Source organism: Marmota marmota, unplaced genomic scaffold, assembly GCF_001458135.2.
Source record: "Marmota marmota marmota unplaced genomic scaffold, marMar, whole genome shotgun sequence".
In the NCBI taxonomy this organism is placed as follows: Eukaryota; Metazoa; Chordata; class Mammalia; order Rodentia; family Sciuridae; genus Marmota; species Marmota marmota.
In genome coordinates, this window is record NW_025999869.1 from 7,190,419 (window position 1) to 7,207,955 (window position 17,537).

At 40.0% G+C, this 17,537-nt stretch overlaps 1 protein-coding gene across 16 annotated transcripts in view; it reads right to left on the minus strand.

Annotated features, from left to right (window-relative positions):
* Tenm2 (teneurin transmembrane protein 2) overlaps nt 1-17,537 on the minus strand; it is a 1,198,434-nt gene that overhangs the window by 654,139 nt on the left and 526,758 nt on the right. The window contains exon 1 of one of the 16 annotated variants that reach the window (XM_048815917.1): nt 5,274-14,672. The exons of 12 other annotated variants lie outside the window; for them this stretch is intronic. In XM_048815917.1, coding sequence (XP_048671874.1) covers nt 5,274-5,319 — 46 coding nt within the window. In that variant the 5' untranslated portion in view covers nt 5,320-14,672. Of the gene's footprint in view, nt 1-5,273; nt 14,673-17,537 lie in introns of those variants that run through there. 3 more of the 16 variants (XM_048815913.1, XM_048815923.1, XM_048815970.1) reach the window with 3 other exon arrangements.

The following is a 17,537-nucleotide window of genomic DNA, read 5'->3' on the forward strand; positions in this document are numbered from 1 at the left end:
AAGTGCATGAGTGATGTCTTTTGTGTTTCATAATGTCAAGTGTGAATGTCATGGGCAGCCCCCCATCTCTGATGGTATTAAAATGGTGGGAAGATGAAAAGCTTGGAAAAGTAAATGGAACAAATTAAATTAAAGTGGTTGAAGGACAAGGAAAGTCACTCCTCTATATTTTGGTTCTGAGGTGATGGTGGTGACCCTGTCCAAGTGAACAGGCTGGTAAAACTTGCATTTGTGAGAAATAAAAAATTGTGACACTCCACTTCTTTAATTGCACTGATAATTATTTTTTTCTCCTCTTCATTGTGAAGAGTCTTGAATGCAAGGAAACATCGTATACGTTTACATATGAATTTCCATTATACACTCTGAGTCGCGTCTCCATGGTGGAGCTTGTCAGTCAAAGAGTTCAAGGTGAGCTAGTCGAGGTTTAGAGAAAGTAACTGACAGCACCGGAAATTCAGAAAGGCAATTAATTCCAATAAATAAAGTCTATTCCTTTTCAGATAAATGAAAACTCTCAAAGATCATAAAAATCCATCTTAATCAATGTCAGAACAGAGATAAACATAACACTAATTGATTATGCCCAAATAGCCCAGATAGAACACCATATTTTCGGAACTACAGATCTCATCTTCAACAAATGGGGAAGGTTTTCCTCAAGAAAACATGATAACAAATGCATATACACAAAATCCCTCTCTAATGAGGCCATGACATCTACAGTACAGAGAAGAAATTGCAATAATTTTATAATAGAAAGGTGCTTCTCTAGCCATTCTCCTTCCCCTTCGTAATCTCTCTCAACTTCACTACCTACATCTAGGCTAATGCAACAGTTGATTCACTGGCCTCTAGCTCCAAGACTAAGCGTTCTCACTGTTTTCTCAACAACATTCCTAAAAGGTAGCACCACATCCTAATAGTTTCAATAGCTCTTTAAGGCTGCAATTCAATGGGAAGAAAGGTGCCCCCTAGACAGGTGTTTCAGAATCTCTTAATGTAACTGCCTAGCATGGCAGTAACTCACTAGTCCAATCAATCCCACTCTCATCTGGGTCTCAACTCATCTGCAAGCTGCCAGATCACCTCTCCAGGAACTATCAAACACACTGATTTCCAGGCCTTCCATTGTTCCAGTATCAATCTTGGTTTTGGGCACTGCCTGCCACGTGTCCCTCTAATAGGCTTGACCAGGATCATTCCAGATTTTCATCTTCCACTGCTAATTCAAATGATCCCCTCAACCTGCAGCAACCTTTTCTTCCCTGCTCTGATGAGGGAGGGAGGGAGGATCCTGCACATTTATTGCATTAGGCGCTCTCTTGATATCCCTGTCTTTAGAAGGCTGTCAGTGAGACAGGATAGACCTTCCTGTGTTAGTAGTACCATTGGCACATTCAACCCATGGTGCTTTGGGCATAGTCTGTTCTCGAGAGTTCCAATTTAAGAAGGAGACCTAGAAGCCAATAGCAAATAATACAGAACTTGAATATAAATTATCGCACCAAATTGTAAAGCTTTATTTTTTAAAGGCACACACACATAAACCAACAAACCACTGTGTCAAACACAAATAATCAATTTGAATCAAAGTAAAATCATCATCATCATCATCATCATCATCATCACCTGAAATCTCTTTACAACTGGGTGGACTTAACAGTACTAATCATAACACAGAAGTCGCTGACACTCATGCCTTCTAAACACAAGCTTTTTCATCTTAGAAAAGGGAAGATAGAAAAAAAGAAAAGAAAGGTGTTCAATCAAAACATCCTATGGAGTATTTCACACCTCAGGAACAAAAACTGACATAGAAGTGCTTCAATGCAAAAGAAAAATCCACAGGGCACAGAGCTAGGTATGCCTAAGGTAAGGAAAACCCAAAGCTCTCCAACAGAGGTCGAACCCCTGAACTCTCTGTAAGTGATTTTGCAACGCCCAACAGTCTCCTCACATTGAAAAAAAAAAAAAAAAATATATATATATATATATATATATATATATACACACACACACACACACACACACACACTTTGTTTCACAATTGAAATCAGTTAATTGATCATTTCCAAAAATAAATATTCCCATAGATAGAGGTCATTGGTTGCCTGAAATTGCATCAGTCCGTGTCTGGGTACTAGAATCCTGGGCTCCTTGGGGACGTCTTTGTCATTTTATCAGAGTGATTACCAGCAGAGTAGTTCCAGCATGGGTCTCCTCAGCTTCTAGCACTTCTATTTGCTCTCTGCATTCCTATTTTCTCCATCAAGCCTTGTGGATTTTGCTTTGGCAAATCTGGCACTTAATATCCAATGTTAATTACATTTCCTATTCTGAGGAAAATCCTATTGGGCTAATTTTTCAAAATCATATAATGAAAGAACTTCAGTGAAAAACCATGTAGGTTTTCGATTGTTTTTTACGGGTAGATCTATTAAGCACTTAATATTCAGTGGGAAAACAGTCTCAGAGCAATGAAATTCTATTACTTTAGAGGTTGCATGCTTTTAATTTCTTAATATTTCATTACATGTTGGCAACTGGTGCATATTTTTATAATGCGTTTGATCATTACTCTTCTCAGGGTATTCTATTTCAGTTCTTCCTCTGACATCATATTTGCATGTTAAAGGGTTTCAGCATTCAGGGATGAAATGTTCTGAATAGTAATGTGCAGTTAACTTGATTTTTTAAAAACGGAAAACAGCAAACAGACATTATATATAGGGACTAAGGAGAACAATCTCATAATTTTAAAATCTAACTCAAGCTCTAATAGCTTCCTATAGAACATAATAAAAGGTAATGATTCAATCTAATTCATTAATTAGCAAATTATACAAAATGCTATCAGCAGAGTTTGGGGAGAAGGATCTTTTCCTTGCCTTTTGTAAGTCTACAGCATTTCTTTCTTTTCTTTTTTTTTTTTTTTCCTGTAAAAAAATTATCTTTTCTTTGCTCTCCAGCAACATCTACTGGAAAAGTCAGAAAAATGCTATTTATATGAATCAGGTAGTTTGAGTGAGGATAGCTTTGATTACCATCTACCTACAAAGTACTGCTGAACCACCATCCAGTTTACAATGCAATGATTTCTGCTTACTTTAGTTCTATTTCATTCTCTAGGAGAAGGATGGTGGCTCAGTGATGCAAATTGCCACGCTACAACTTCAAAATTTATTGCTGCCTCACCTTGAGGAAGTAATTTGCAAAAATAAAAGTAAAAAGCATATGTGACAAAGACAACATATTTCTCCTGGCCCGTCTTCTCAACACTTACCACTCACTTAAGAAATAATTATCATTATCAGCACAGAATGACAGCCCTTGATAGTTAGGTACAGCTGAAGTCAGAGAAAAGACTCATGCAAGGAAGCCATGTAGAAAAAGACTGAATTTGAGAAAAGCTACTTCAAGATTCTGCAAAGTTCCTTAAGTTTAAAACAAAACAAAACAACAACAACAAAAAAACATAAAACACTACATGTGAGGTGATTCTTAAAATTCACTACACTACCACCAAAACGACCACATCAAATGTTCTATGGCAATTTCTTTTACCCTTGTCCACATCTTTCTCTGCTTTTTAAACCATGAAGAAAAATTAAGTTTCCCCGCACCTGTATTGGGGTATTCTCCAGAACTTCTTCCAGAGATTATCTCTGGATGAGGAGATGTGCTTAGACACGGAGTCCACTTGGTCCCCACCCCTCCATATCCAGCAGTTCCCGATTCCCTCATAAAACTGGATTCACGGGCTGTGCCCACATGCCATCGGATGGTCTGGCAAACATCAGACATGCCGGAGCAAGGTATCTCAGAGTAAGTCCAGTTTGGAAATGCAACTAAAAAAAAATCTGATTACCAAACAAATATATAAAATATCCTCTAATGCCTGCTTGCTGAACTCAACAATTCCAGAGTAGAGCTGTTCTTTCTAGGATCAAACCTTGGGGAGGTACCGGTCACCTTTCTGAATCTCATTCCCGAGAAGCATTCTTCTAGCAGAATTCTGTACTTTTAATATTAAGACTTTCCCACCCCTCAGTATATCATGTAAAAATGAATTGAAGCATGACAGGTAACACCCTAGGTAAAATCCTGGTTATCCTTAAATATGAAAGTTAGCCAATTAGAGTTTTATTTTTTCATTCTCAAATATCAACTCATTGACGCCAGCAATAAATTTTAGCAGCAGATGTAAGGAACACAAAATCCACAAAGACTGAGGTTAAAAACACATAGCCAAAACTTTAATAAAACAACAGCAGCAACAAAAAATCCAGTGCTGAGAGATTCGAGTGTATAACATTTTGTGTTTGTTCAGTGTTAAAATAGATGTGAGCTTTTTAAGCTTCATCCCAATGCTCTTTAAAGGAGAAATGCTATCAAATATAATCCACAACTCCCATTCACAGGGCACAAAACGGACATCTTCCTGAAAGCTACCTACAGTGGAGGGCCACATGCATTCTAGATTTAGGGTCCTCACGCAAAGTTCCGACTTCAGCCTGATAATTAGCCCCCTCCATTATTAAGCCGCTTCTAATCCACAAAGATTTAGCCAACAGCACCTCCAGAGTTAACTCCCTTTCAAACTGTCATAATTCAGTTATTCCAATTATTTACTGGATCCATTTCTAAAACATGCCTTAACCTGATGTTTAAACTTCATATTTCATTTGGGACAACACTTAATCTCCATTTATGAAACATCCACCTGACCCAGGTTAAGGAGATATAAAAGCGCCTCACCCACAAGAGCCAAGCCAAACAGACCCGAGAGCTCGACTTAAATAAACTCTACCCTTGCTTAAACCTCCGGTGAAAAATTATTATAACGCATCAGAAGTTCAGTTAGAAGAAAAATTTCAAATGCCAGCTGTCTCCCAGGGTTTAAGTCCCGGAGTTCAAAAGCAGTATCAATTGGATGATGATGATTATTTTTTTTTTCTTCCGTTAGCTGTTTAGAATTTAACGTAATGCAAACTGCTCTTCGGATCAAAATCATCTTTCTCATCTCTCCCCTTAAATAAAAGGGAGGAGAAATCATTCAGTATAAACGCATTTACTATACAAATCTATTTTCAATTGAATTTGCTGCATGCTCTAATTCATCAAAATTAATACAGGTACTTTCTATGTTAAACAAAAGGAAGCCGACTGAAAAATCGGCTTCTGCTGCGGATGCCTTTCTCAATTACAAAACGGTAAAAACAGAGATTTAACTAAGCCACTCGGTCAAACCCTCCGATCGGCGCTCTTACCTGCCTCAGCTGAAGGCTTCCTTCCCTTGTTAGCAGCGGGCAGCATCTCTAGCTGGCTCCAATCCTCACCACCGGTCTCAAATTACACCGCTAAGTCCACCCCCTCGCCTCTTTCCCCCCTTTTCTTTTCTTTCTGTTTTTTTTTTTTTTTCTCCCTTTCCTTTCTTCCTTTCCCCCCACCCCTCCCCAGCAAGAAAAATGCTTATTGAGAGTGATTAGTTTTTTGTTGTCCCTTTTAAGTCCCTCCTGCGGGAAGGAACAGGGGAGCAATGTGACGCCACCTTTTAATCTTTTGTAAGAGTGAAAAGGCAGAAAAGGAACGCTCGATCAAACTGAGCTGCACACATGACTTAAACTCGCAGGAGACGCTGCCGCTGCCCTGACGAAAGCACCGCCAGGCTTGAGTGTAAGAACAGAGAGGAGAGGAGAGTCGATGGAATGTGACAACGTATGTGCATCAAAGGCAGAGGAGAGAGAACAATGAGGGGGGAAAGACAGCGAGGAGAGGTGGAGAGAGAGGGAGAGGGAGAGATGGAGAGGGAGCGACAGAACACGGAGGAGAGATAGAACGGGTTTCAGGCAAAGGATCCTCAGAATAAAGCCACAGTGCAGTGTCTGGCAGCTTCTGTTTTTATCTTAGCGAGCTTGATACACTGCCTCTCTCATTTAGAAACACATTCGTGTATCTTCCAGGTTTGAAAACTGAGATAATCGCAGTGTGTCTCTGGTTTTGTCTGATTGGCATTTAACTGTGCGGTTGTACCTGTGATTTTTTTTTTTTTTAGGATGCATTTATGTGCAATTTATTTCGCATATTTATTTATGTAGGCAAAAATGAAAGCTGCTAATTTCTACGGCAATTTGCAATGTAGTTTTACTGGCAGATGGAACTCTACTTATCATAACTGCTGACAAACTGCCACGGGTAAACAAAAGAAGAAACAAATGCTTCGTCTTGATAATTGTCTTTAAAAAAAAAAAAGCCCACACCAAAATATTAGTACTTGCAAAAGCGATGCTTCCTGGTTCAAGTTTAAAAGGTGTTTCTTTCTATTAGTTTTTTGGTAATAATGGCCAAATAAAAGGGAAGGCATGATGTTTGAAGGAAAGGTGGTGGGAAAGAGGTTATTAGGAAAGTGAAAACCTAAATTCTTCCTGGGTTCCCTCCAAATGTGCCAACCGGACTTGCTTTCTGGAGTCCTGGAACAGAGTTTTTGAGTCACCATTGCCCCTGACTTTTACTGCATCTTCCTGCCTTCCTGTAGCATTTTAAAGTAGGTTCCATTTTTTAAAACAAAGTCGAAAAGAAATGATTTCCCAATTCAAATTGTTTCAAATGCCGTCTCGCCAGCTTTGTTCCATTTCTGCTGCTCTCCTGCCACATGGGGGCCGGGATTACACAGTTAAATTCCCTAAGTGACCTCTTTTATAAGGATGTAAATTGCTGATTCCAAGGTCAAGTATTTGGTAGAAGTTATTGGTGACAAATGACTGTTGCTTTCCATGTTAACCTGAGCTAAACCAGTAGTGAGCCAGCAGGAAGAGGAGACAGCCGACCTTTTAAAGGACCGTTTCTTTAAAAAATTGTAATTCTAAAATGAGAAAGGAAATTCTTTGTGCCCTACTTATAACGATTATTATTTTGGAAAAACTGAAAAAACAAAAAAACAAAAACCCACTCCCAAATACTAGATCATTTTATTTCAGCCATGTTATATACATAGAACAATATATGCATAGACCTTCATAGTCTTGTATTTTGGCATTCTGGGAGAGCCACCAGATAGGGAATGAGAGCTGGTCCACCCTCTCTCTACCCTGATTGCAACATTGTATCCCAAGAGGGAGTGCTTAATCCTGTTAAATTCCAAGTGCCACCCTTTCCATGGTTTGTCAATAGGAAGATATCTTTTGTGCTTGGGCCCTAAGGAAGAAGTTCACGAGCCCCGATATGCTCTGGATGAAACTTTGCTTATCATGAAGGCCACTCAGAGAATAGAGAACACTCCAGGGTTGAACAGAAGGCAGCTGGGCAGGGAACAGAGAATACTCAGATGCAGACTGGAAGGGAAGTTGCAAGATCTAGAGAGCTGGGAGACACAGTGCCTGGTCAATGTAGAACTCTCTACAAGACGTTTCACAGAGTATATTGGAAACAGCTTCCTTTAAGACATTATTGATAACAGGCTCTATAGTTAAAATTAACTTTATACAAGGGAATAAGTGGCCTGAAGAATTTTCTGGCAATAAAAATAAAGACCCAGTTATGAGGATGCTACCATTTCAGTACCATAAAAGCAGAGGAGGGGGCCTGGGGCTTATCGAACTGGATCAGTGAAACATCCTCAATGAGAAATAAAAAGGAAATCAAGACCAGACAAAAATAAAGATATTTTTAAAGCTATAAATGGCCACCAGTGTTGTTGCTTATTTTTATCACTTTCTCAGTGAGAAGGAGGTACCTTGAATGGACATCATTTGTAGTTTGACACCTATAATTTATTCTCAAGATATCTTGAACTGGGGGGGGGGGTATTTTTCTGGGTGCCAATGGTGGCCCAAACCATGTGAATATTTCTTACTGGAATGTGACTTTAGCACCCTTCCTTTCTCTGCAGGACAGCTTTATATTCATATGCTTCTGCTGTGGAATACAGCACAGTAGCTACATTCCTGGTCTCTGGAACCAGGCAAGATGCGACTGAATCCCAGCTTCACCAACTGCTTGCAAGGTGACCTTGACATAGTTCTTTTACCTCTATGTGGCTATTTCCTCATCTTAGAATGTCATTCTGCCTGTCTCACAGCTGTCATGAGGAATAGCTGCAACTTGTGCTGCTATAGGTTTTACTCCTGCACGCATGTAGCAAGTGCTTTGTACATGTTAACAGCTACCCTCAGAAAATCCACTCCACCCCTTTTTAATTCTTTTTTTCCAATGGGTAACAAACAACATTTCGTCACCTCAAACCAAATGACCCACAGAGACTTCTCTCTCCTCTGACCTTCTTCATAAGCTCCACTGATTCCAGCTACCCTCTGGTTCTCTTTGCTTGGACAACATGCCTCAAACTCTGTGAGCGCTACAACCAAATGTGTGACTCTGCCCTGCCACAAGCTTTCTCTCCAAACACCCTCATGGATGTAAATGCAAACGTCTTGGTATCACTCAGGGCTCCTTTCTTTCTTTTGAATCATTCAGTTATCAGTAACTGTCACATACCACTCCCATAACTCTTAAAGATCTTGCTGTTTCATTTCCAGATCCCCAACCCTCTGGCTGGATCTCTGCACTATGGCAGCATCCATTCATAAGGCACTTCTCTTTGCTTTTATTTTATTTTATATGTGTTGAGCACATGCAGGGTAGGGGTGTCACCCCTTTTGGGGATGTTCCTAAGGATCCTGCTAGGGACTACACCAGATTGTATCATCACCTCCTTCTCCCTCTCAAGAGAACCCTGGGGCTCCCAGGAAGGAGAGGGTGTTTCTCTAGGTGTGACCTTGAATCCTACCTAATATACAAAGCAGCTAATCTTTGGCAAGTGAGTAAGTACTATTAGTGCCTCGTTAGTTGCCACACCTCTCCCTGCTGTCATGACACAGCTTATTGAAAATAACCATCCTAAGACATTTTCTTTTCTTCTCCAATTCATCCTTTGCAAGCCAGAATAGCCTTCTTTAAAATGCCACTCTGAATGACATCCATTCCCAATAGTTATTGATTGGTCAATTGAAAGTCTGTTTTATTTCATTATCTTATGTATCGGCCTAAAAAATCATCAAAGGCTCACAGTTCCTTGGAGAATAAAATGCAGATTTTTTCCCTCACACTGAGTCGCCTCTGTGGTTTGACACCCACCCATCTCTGTAGCTGTCATCTATTCTATGGCTACTAGACAAGAGTTGTCTGTACCCCCACCTGATCCCTGTGCCGTGCCCCCAGAGCTGCTCTGGTTAGAAGACCTCATTCCCTTCATCACAACAGATTTGACTTCAATTTCTTTATCTAAGACCAGAACAAGTTACAAGTCCTCCAGAAAGATGTCCTTGACCTTCCTGCTTTACAGCAGTGAAATTGCTTTAATCACAGTAGCTATCCAAGTGCCCTAGGAAAGGTGACGTACATCATCATTAGGAGCTTGGCTTTGGAGTTGGCCTGAGGTCCAAATCCTGACCTGAAATTGACTTCCTAATTGTGGAACACTGGTCAGATTCTTTCCTCCCTAAACCCTATTCTCCTCATCTGCAAACCATTGTGAGAGTCTCATTAGCTGATAAATGTAAAGCAATTAGCACAAATTTTAGTTTACACCTAGCACCTATACAGTAAAGAGTAGTTACAAGTGCTTCTTTATTGAACAGACCCATTACTGCCTCAATTTCTAACCACCAAGACAAACCGCCAAATGGCTATTACAAAATAACCAACAGAACAAATTTACAGAGATCACACAAGCAGCAAGTGGCACAGCCTGAATGCAAGCCTTGCTCTGCCTATCTTCGAGGGCTTTTTCTTTATCAACACCAATCACATAGGCCTAAGCCTTGGCCACATTAGGTATTGTTATTATTTGGGTTTTTAATAATAAGCCAAATGAGAACAATATTCATGTTTTAAACATCTCTGCATCTTTATACCTTCCATAAATCTTTAAGAAAAGCAGCTTGCTTACTCGGTAAATGTTTGTTGACTGCTTGCTCATCTGCACTACTGAGGATTAAAGTTTTTAACCACATTTAAATTCAGTGACACTGTTTTTTGAGGAAATGGTTTCATCATTTCTATGAACACCATCATAATTATACAAAATAATATAAAAGACAAACATTACATATGAATGAGCCATGAAGATAGAAACAAATGGAGTTCTCAGCAACAACAACAACAAAAATGTAGGAAAGTGATACTCATCGATTTGATTCCTCATACTTGGATTTAAACTCTGCTTGAAGTTGAGCCCCTCAGGCCACCCATTCCATGCATGGGAAGAGGAGGTTATTAGCTAGAAATCATCCTTTCAATATTATACAGAGAGGCAGAAATAACCAATACCCACAGTGTCCAGTCACCTTTAATTCTTTTTCTTCAATAAATGCAATAATTATGTTCTCATTTATTCTTTTCCTGGCTAAGACTATATAATACTAAAAAAAAACCTGGAGAAACATAAAAATATTCTGTCCTCCGATATGTTTTTCTGTATATACAGTTATGAAAAATATTGCTAAATTTTTAACAAGTTGAATAAGTACTTTTAATGCACATGCACACTCCCCACACATACACACACACACACACATCTGTGGACTCTACCCATTGGTGCACAAGCAAAAAGCAATAATGAAGAGAAATGCCCTGTGCTTCCCACTTGGGAAAACCAACAGTATCAGGCACTTATCTTGTACCAGTCTTGCCACATTTACATAGACTTCACAGAGTTGGGATGCTTTTGTGTTGTATAGGTCACTGCTGTGTTCCCAGTACCCAGACCAGTGCAACACACAGTGGGTGCTCAATATATATATGTTAGCCAAGTGAATAGGTGAGTGGAACTCACAGCCATTGTGCCCAGACAGTCTATTTCTTGTAAGTCACCCTGCTTCCTCCACGGGTTCTCCTTTGACGTAGAATTTGCTTTGTAAAACGTCTGCTGCCTTTTGCTGAATATAATGTTGCCTCCTCCTCCTCATTAAATCCTTTCTAAAAGTATATTAGCTCATGACAAATTCTCTTTTCTAAAATTTCCAAGCACTCATTGCCTGGGACATTTCATTACATGTAATTTTCCAATTAGTCGTGTCCTGCCTTTGGACATCCTGTACTATTGGTGAACTGCTATGCTACTAATATTACTAGGTTTCTTATACTAGATTCTATCTTATATAGATCTTTTTTTTAACAAAGATTTTCAGTTCCTTGAAGGTTACACAAGTCTTTGTTTTTGCATAATACATATTGCTTAGTACTTACTCTTGTACTTAGTGGGATTTCAAAACCATGTTGATTTGGTATTTATTAATGAACATATTACAATACAGTCCCTACCATTTAAAACACTGCTGTTAGAATGCAGCTGAAAAATGGCCAACGTGTGTACCATGATTTCTGTAGCTTGTTCTCCCTTGAAGTAGTATGAAAGTTTGTGCATTTACTTACTTCAGTGTGTGTGTGTGTGTGTGTGTGTGTGTGTGTTTATTTCTTGGGCACATTCTTTGCATCAACGGGTGTTCAGGTTCACTCATCTCAAGCTCATCTCATCAGACTGAGACTCTCTTCGTAGAAAGAATTACAAGTGCCTTCTGGGAGAACCTAGTTTTCCCCTGATCATTTAAACACTAGTTGGAAGTTAACTGGCATTGACCCATTGTGGGGGAGGAGATTCACAATCCCATAGGGTCTCCTTCTGTGGGGTCATTTCAGGACCAATTATGTATTCATGTTTTCTGGGAGGTTTGTTTTTCCTCAGGGTGAGTATGGTTGGAAAAACTTCATTGTGAGCAGAGATTCTCTACCTTCACAGCACTTCTGCCTGGATTCAACAAAGGCTCATGCTACTAGAATCTTCTATAAATTACCCGCTTGTCAAAATGAAAGAAACAAACATTCTCCAAAATACAAAAGAATGAACATAACCTTCCAAGTTCCCAAAATGTCCTTAATGTTCTTATTTATGAAGATAATCCATGTCCATTTTTATATTTGCTTCCAAAATTTCGATGAGTATATAACATGATTAAAGGTTTGTGATATAGATGGTTTTCTGAAACTAGTTTATTGAATATTGTAATTATATCAGGTCTTATTTAGCCAATTAAAACAAATTATTTTGCCTATAAAATTGCTAACATTAATTATCATGTTCTGGCATTTTGGTTTTTGTCGGCTGAACAGAAGTTGCTCCTGTCTGTGTTCCATTCCATTCCTGTTTTGCATAGTGATTTGAACAACCCTTTAAGTGAAAATCAAAGTAGCAGCCTCCTAATCATAAAGTAAAAATGGAAGGCAAATCAAGAGAGAACCTCAAATCCCTGCTTCCCATGGTGGACCGAATAGAGTTGGCCTCAATGAAACCACAAGTCAGAATTTACGTTCCTGTCCATTGAGCTGAATACGGGCTTTGGTGGACTATTTGGTTCTTGTTACTGATGTTTTTCAATACGAAACATTTGAAAGCATCCAACCAGAAGTTGCACAACGATCACAGCCTTGAATGTATTCATCAGAAAAACGCACTCACTGCTACAGGTTTTATTTTTACAGTAACTAGTGTGCTGTGCTGCTTGCCAGCTTCTTCAATACTCTTACCCATGACAATCACAAAAGCAATTCACAACCTGACTTATCAGATAGTTCTGTTTTACAATAATCTGGTTGCTATTTGTAAAATCCAGGATAAAACAGTGCAATTTCTGATGTTGAATATCTGAAAAGCTCAGGAAGCTGCTAGGGAGAGATATGCACTAAAATATGTAATGCGGTGGAATTACAACAAACAGACATTCTGGAGGGTGTACACTCTGGTGCATCTCTGAGTACGTGACATTTCACGGAGCTACTTTCGAGATTTCCAAATAAAATCTGCATTTTGACAGTCCCCTTCCACCTGATTTTTTCCTAGACCCAAATTTACCTCTTTTATTAAAAAATAAATAAAAGGTAAAGCTTCTTAAAAAGAATGATTGATTGAAAATAATCACCACTGAATAACTGTTTCCAGAACAAAATGAAGGCAAGGATCTCAATTAAATAGTGTATTTCATGAGCTGGCTCCTAAATCTCTAGCTGCACTATGAAAGCAGTAGCATCTTTCTGATGAGATTTTAACTAACACAAAACTAGTGATTTTTAACAGCAACAAATCCCCTATAAAAAGGGGCTTACAACAAAAAGTAAACAACTTTTCTAGTAATTGTACTGTGCAGATGTCAAAGAATAGTGGCATATACACTCTCTGAAGGAGCCAGACACTGGGGAACTCTTTGGGTGTCTGCATGTCCATGTATTAGCATGTAAAAGAAATGGGAATAGCATGCCACTGAGAGGCAGTATAGTGTAATAGAAAAAGTTGCATTTCAATCCCAGACTTGCCACCACCTACGTGGTGACATCTATACATGACACTGGCCAAACTCCTGTAACCACTATCCATCTGCTCAACTTGTCCATCCGCTCAATGGGACTGATCTCTCCCAGTTTATGATAATAAAATTAAGAAAAAGTATTAGCATAATTACATAGGCAGAGCCCCTTTATCCTTTCTTTGAGAAGTTAGATCCCTCCAAAGCTAAATCCACTCCAAGGAAAGAGGAAGTTGTGTTCTGGAAGCTAAATACTCTTCTGGAGGCTGCTGGGGCATCAATTAATACAGTGATGTAATAAACCATTCAATAATCCAGCATTGGCTGAAAGAATTAATGCTATTCATCTCTGCGGCTGTCAGTGTAATACCATACACTCAGAGGATGCTCAATAAATATTAGCTGATGATGATATTGACAGGGTACCATGTACAGTCACAGCACTAAGTGAATTACTAAGTTTACAATGGTTCAGAAAACTCATTGAATAATTATGGGCAATAAAAGAAACCTATCCCTGACCTCATTTACTTTATTATGATATCATCTCATGCATAATAAGAACATCACCAATTGCTGGGAGCTTAATAGCTTGTCCTCATGACTTGGGAGAATAAACCAAAGGTCATCCTTCAAAATAAATTCAGAACTTGGGTGCTCCTTAAAACTTTCTCTGTCATCTCTCTGGTACTGTCCATCATCGTTTCTCTTCTGTATCATTACAGAGCCTCCCAGTTCCTCTTCAACATTTCCACTTTCAGCACCTGGTAGTTATGCTGACTCCCCAATGCAGCCTACCACCCTGTATCCATCCCCTGATATATATTCCTTTCTCACATGGACTGTATGGCCTTGTAAATTGCTTCGGTTAATGGACATAAGCAATCGTGGTACCAGCAAAAGCATGGTAAGCTCTTGAGCACTGCAGCTTGCCCTACTTGACTGGGACACTACCACGAAAGTCAAAACCCCACTTGGAGGGAGAAGCTCAGCCCCTGGGAGTCCAGCCCCAATAGTTGGATGGAACTGAAGAAATGAGTATAGGCAACTCAGCCAAAGGACTGCCCAGTGAACATACCAAATTTGAGAAATAATAAACTGTTCATTTCAATCCACCAAATTTGTAGTTTGTTATCTAGCAATAGATAACTGATGGTACCTCCCAGTGGTCTCAATTCTGCAATGAGAGTAACCTTTTGATAAGGCAAATCTTTGCTTAAATCCATTTGAGTTCCTCAGCTCAGAGGACAAAAGTCTTTCCAATGTTCTGAAGACTTGACATATTCTGCCCTCCCCTCCATGTAGTGGACCTCCACTCCTCCCTCCTGAAAGTCTTTCCCTCAACCTCAGCCACACAAGCCCCTGCCTAGAACACATTCTTGTGAACATTGCTTACCCTCACACCCCATTTGGGTGTTTCCTTTAACATTTATTTTTATTTTTTACAGTGACCCCTACCCCAACCACCCAATTAAAAACTGTACCCCTCACTTAAATTCCCTATCTATCTTCTTTCTCCATTGTATCTAATAGGTCTCAATCACTATGTAGTTTATTTGATTGAGTCCATGTCTGATTTCATTTATCAGAACGCAAGCTCCAAGGGGCATGGTACGCTGTTGGATGTCCACACCTAGAACCATGGCTGGAATACAGAACAGAACTAATAAGTGCCAAATTACAAATGAACCCTTCTGGCGTAAGGTTCCCAGAGCTACAGATTGGGTTCATCTTTTAATGATGTTGCTGAAAGCAAGCGGAGTCTTCAAGGGTACTCAGCTGGTACCACTTACAGAGCTGTGTGCGACATCACCTGAAAGAACATGGCAGTAGCCTTGTGATCAAAGAGAACATGAAGAAGATTCTTTGGGCAGGATTTTCTCAGGGGGTCTTTTTAGCAGGTGCTGATATATACCATAGAAAGCAAACAAAGGGGACTCCACACCAGAAGAGCCACCTTGGAGAGACTCAGGAGGAACCCCAGGAAGGAAAGGAGACTCTCCAAGCCGCTCCCACCAAAAAAAAAAAAGCAAGTGATCCCCAGGAGAAATGTGCCCCTGAAGGGTAAATCTGATCTTTTGGGGTTGGCAAAGGTTGTGATGTGTTCGTACCTTTTTCAGAAAAAGCCTGAAAAAAAAATCTGAGGCTTTGTCTTTTCATGCTGATATCAGGGTTGCAAATGCATGGCAAGCCAACATTGTTACAGTCCCTAGGCACATGCCCAAGGGCATGATTCATTGGCATTTACGCTCCACCGACATGTATATTACAAGGCTTGCCACCATTTCCTTAAAAAGCAGGCACCTGATTTGACTGATCACAAAGTTGGCGAAGCACCAGTCACAGGCTTCTATTTGAATCCTTCACTTTGTAAGCTCTTCACGGGAGAAAAAGTCCATCTTACAAAGGCTCAGCCGGGCTAGCAGTGCTGCCTCCAGCTTGCAGCGCAGGTGTGCGGCCAATAATTTACCTTAGTTAGTGCAGAACAGACGTGACCCGGGATGACTTAACTTCACCTCACTGACTCAATCTTTGTGCAAATCTCTTCTGAAACTATCCATTTTCCTCCCAGCCCACACCTCATTTTCCCTTTTGCTCTGCAATTATTTATTATCTGGGACCGTAATTGTATTGTTTATAGCAGCCATGCAAACTCTATTGTTAGGAGGGAAAAAAAAATGCCTCTTTAGCCCAACTAGATTCTTCTGTGTGGGAAATAAAGGATGTTGGTCTCTTAGAGCTCTTAATATACAGCTCTCTATGTTCAATTTTCCTAAAAATGAAAATTGCCAAGAAGCAAAGTGTGCAGGAGATGTATGGTTGGATGCTATTGCGGGCTCGAGTTCCTGCTGATGGATGGCCCCCCCTGAGTGACTGGGAGCCCTTGCTAACACTGCCATGGCTTGTGCTTCCAGAGATGCTGGCAAGCGCCAGCCTTCCCCATAGAAAATCCTCCCCCTCAACATCTCTGTAACTGCTTCAGGTAGTCATTCGTGGCCTTTCCCAAATCACAACACAGCTATTATTCCAGCCTGGTAGATGATGAGGCTAAAAGGTGGCACTAGGCTTTGATCTCATTTTTTTTAATGCTTCTAATGTATATATTTCAGCATTTGATCCCATTTGACATAAAATATTTACTTCATGATTTGCAGCAGGGGAAATGTCATTTAAAAAAAATCCTTCAGCTTAATTACAAAAGATGTAAATGTGGTCTCACTTATGGAAAAAAAAGTTACTCTTAACAATGAGGTGTAAATTGGTGTCTGCTTAATCTGTTCACAGGAGGAATCAAGTCCAACACTCGCCTCCTCGCCCTTATTTTTGCAGTAGTACCTGGAAATTAATGCGTCCTTGGGAGTTCTTGCAGCATTTCTGATTTCTTAAGAAAAAAAAGAGAGGCATTTCATGCTTGATCCTGCTACCAGCTGTAAGGACAACTACTTTGCATCTGTTGAGCTGTGGACTGGGCTGCAGTCTGCCCTCAGTCACAGGCAGCAAAGGCTCACCCTTCTCTGGGCCCTCCTCTTCCCCCACCATGTCTGGCCTCTTGCATATCCTGAAATGGAGTGAAATTAATAGAGGAACCAGTGTGTTATTTATACAATGACCTTGGGCTCCTGTGGGAATTGAAGGCGCTATTCTTTCACTTATGATATTTTACATTTCAAAGAGTCCAGCTAGCTTTGATATTAAAGAATGAAATGTGCAATGTAATTGTTATTGTTTTATGACCTTTAATAGGTTAATCAGGCTGCATCAGATTTTCCACTGGGTGGTTCTGTTCCAAAGGAAATGATTTGCCTCATAGTAGATGGATTCTGACAAAGGGTTCAACGTTAGTATTTGAGAGGATGAACATACTGAGGTCCCCAGATCCTCAAGAGAAATGGTCACTTGGCTTACCTCAGTCCCTCTGCGGCTAATAGTACGTTTGACAGCGTTAGTGTTACTGACATAGGGGCCTGATCATACCTTGCTGGGTTTGGGGTGTGTCTAGTATATTCTGAGACATTTGGCAATATCCCAGGTCTCTACCCGCTAGATGCCATTAACACTCTTTCCCACTTCATGACAATCACAGGTCTCCAGACAATGCTGTGTCCCCTGGAGAGAAATATCTACCCCAATTCAAAAAAGTGAGGTTAAGTAAAAAAAAAGTTGAGTGGGGTGGGTGGGAGG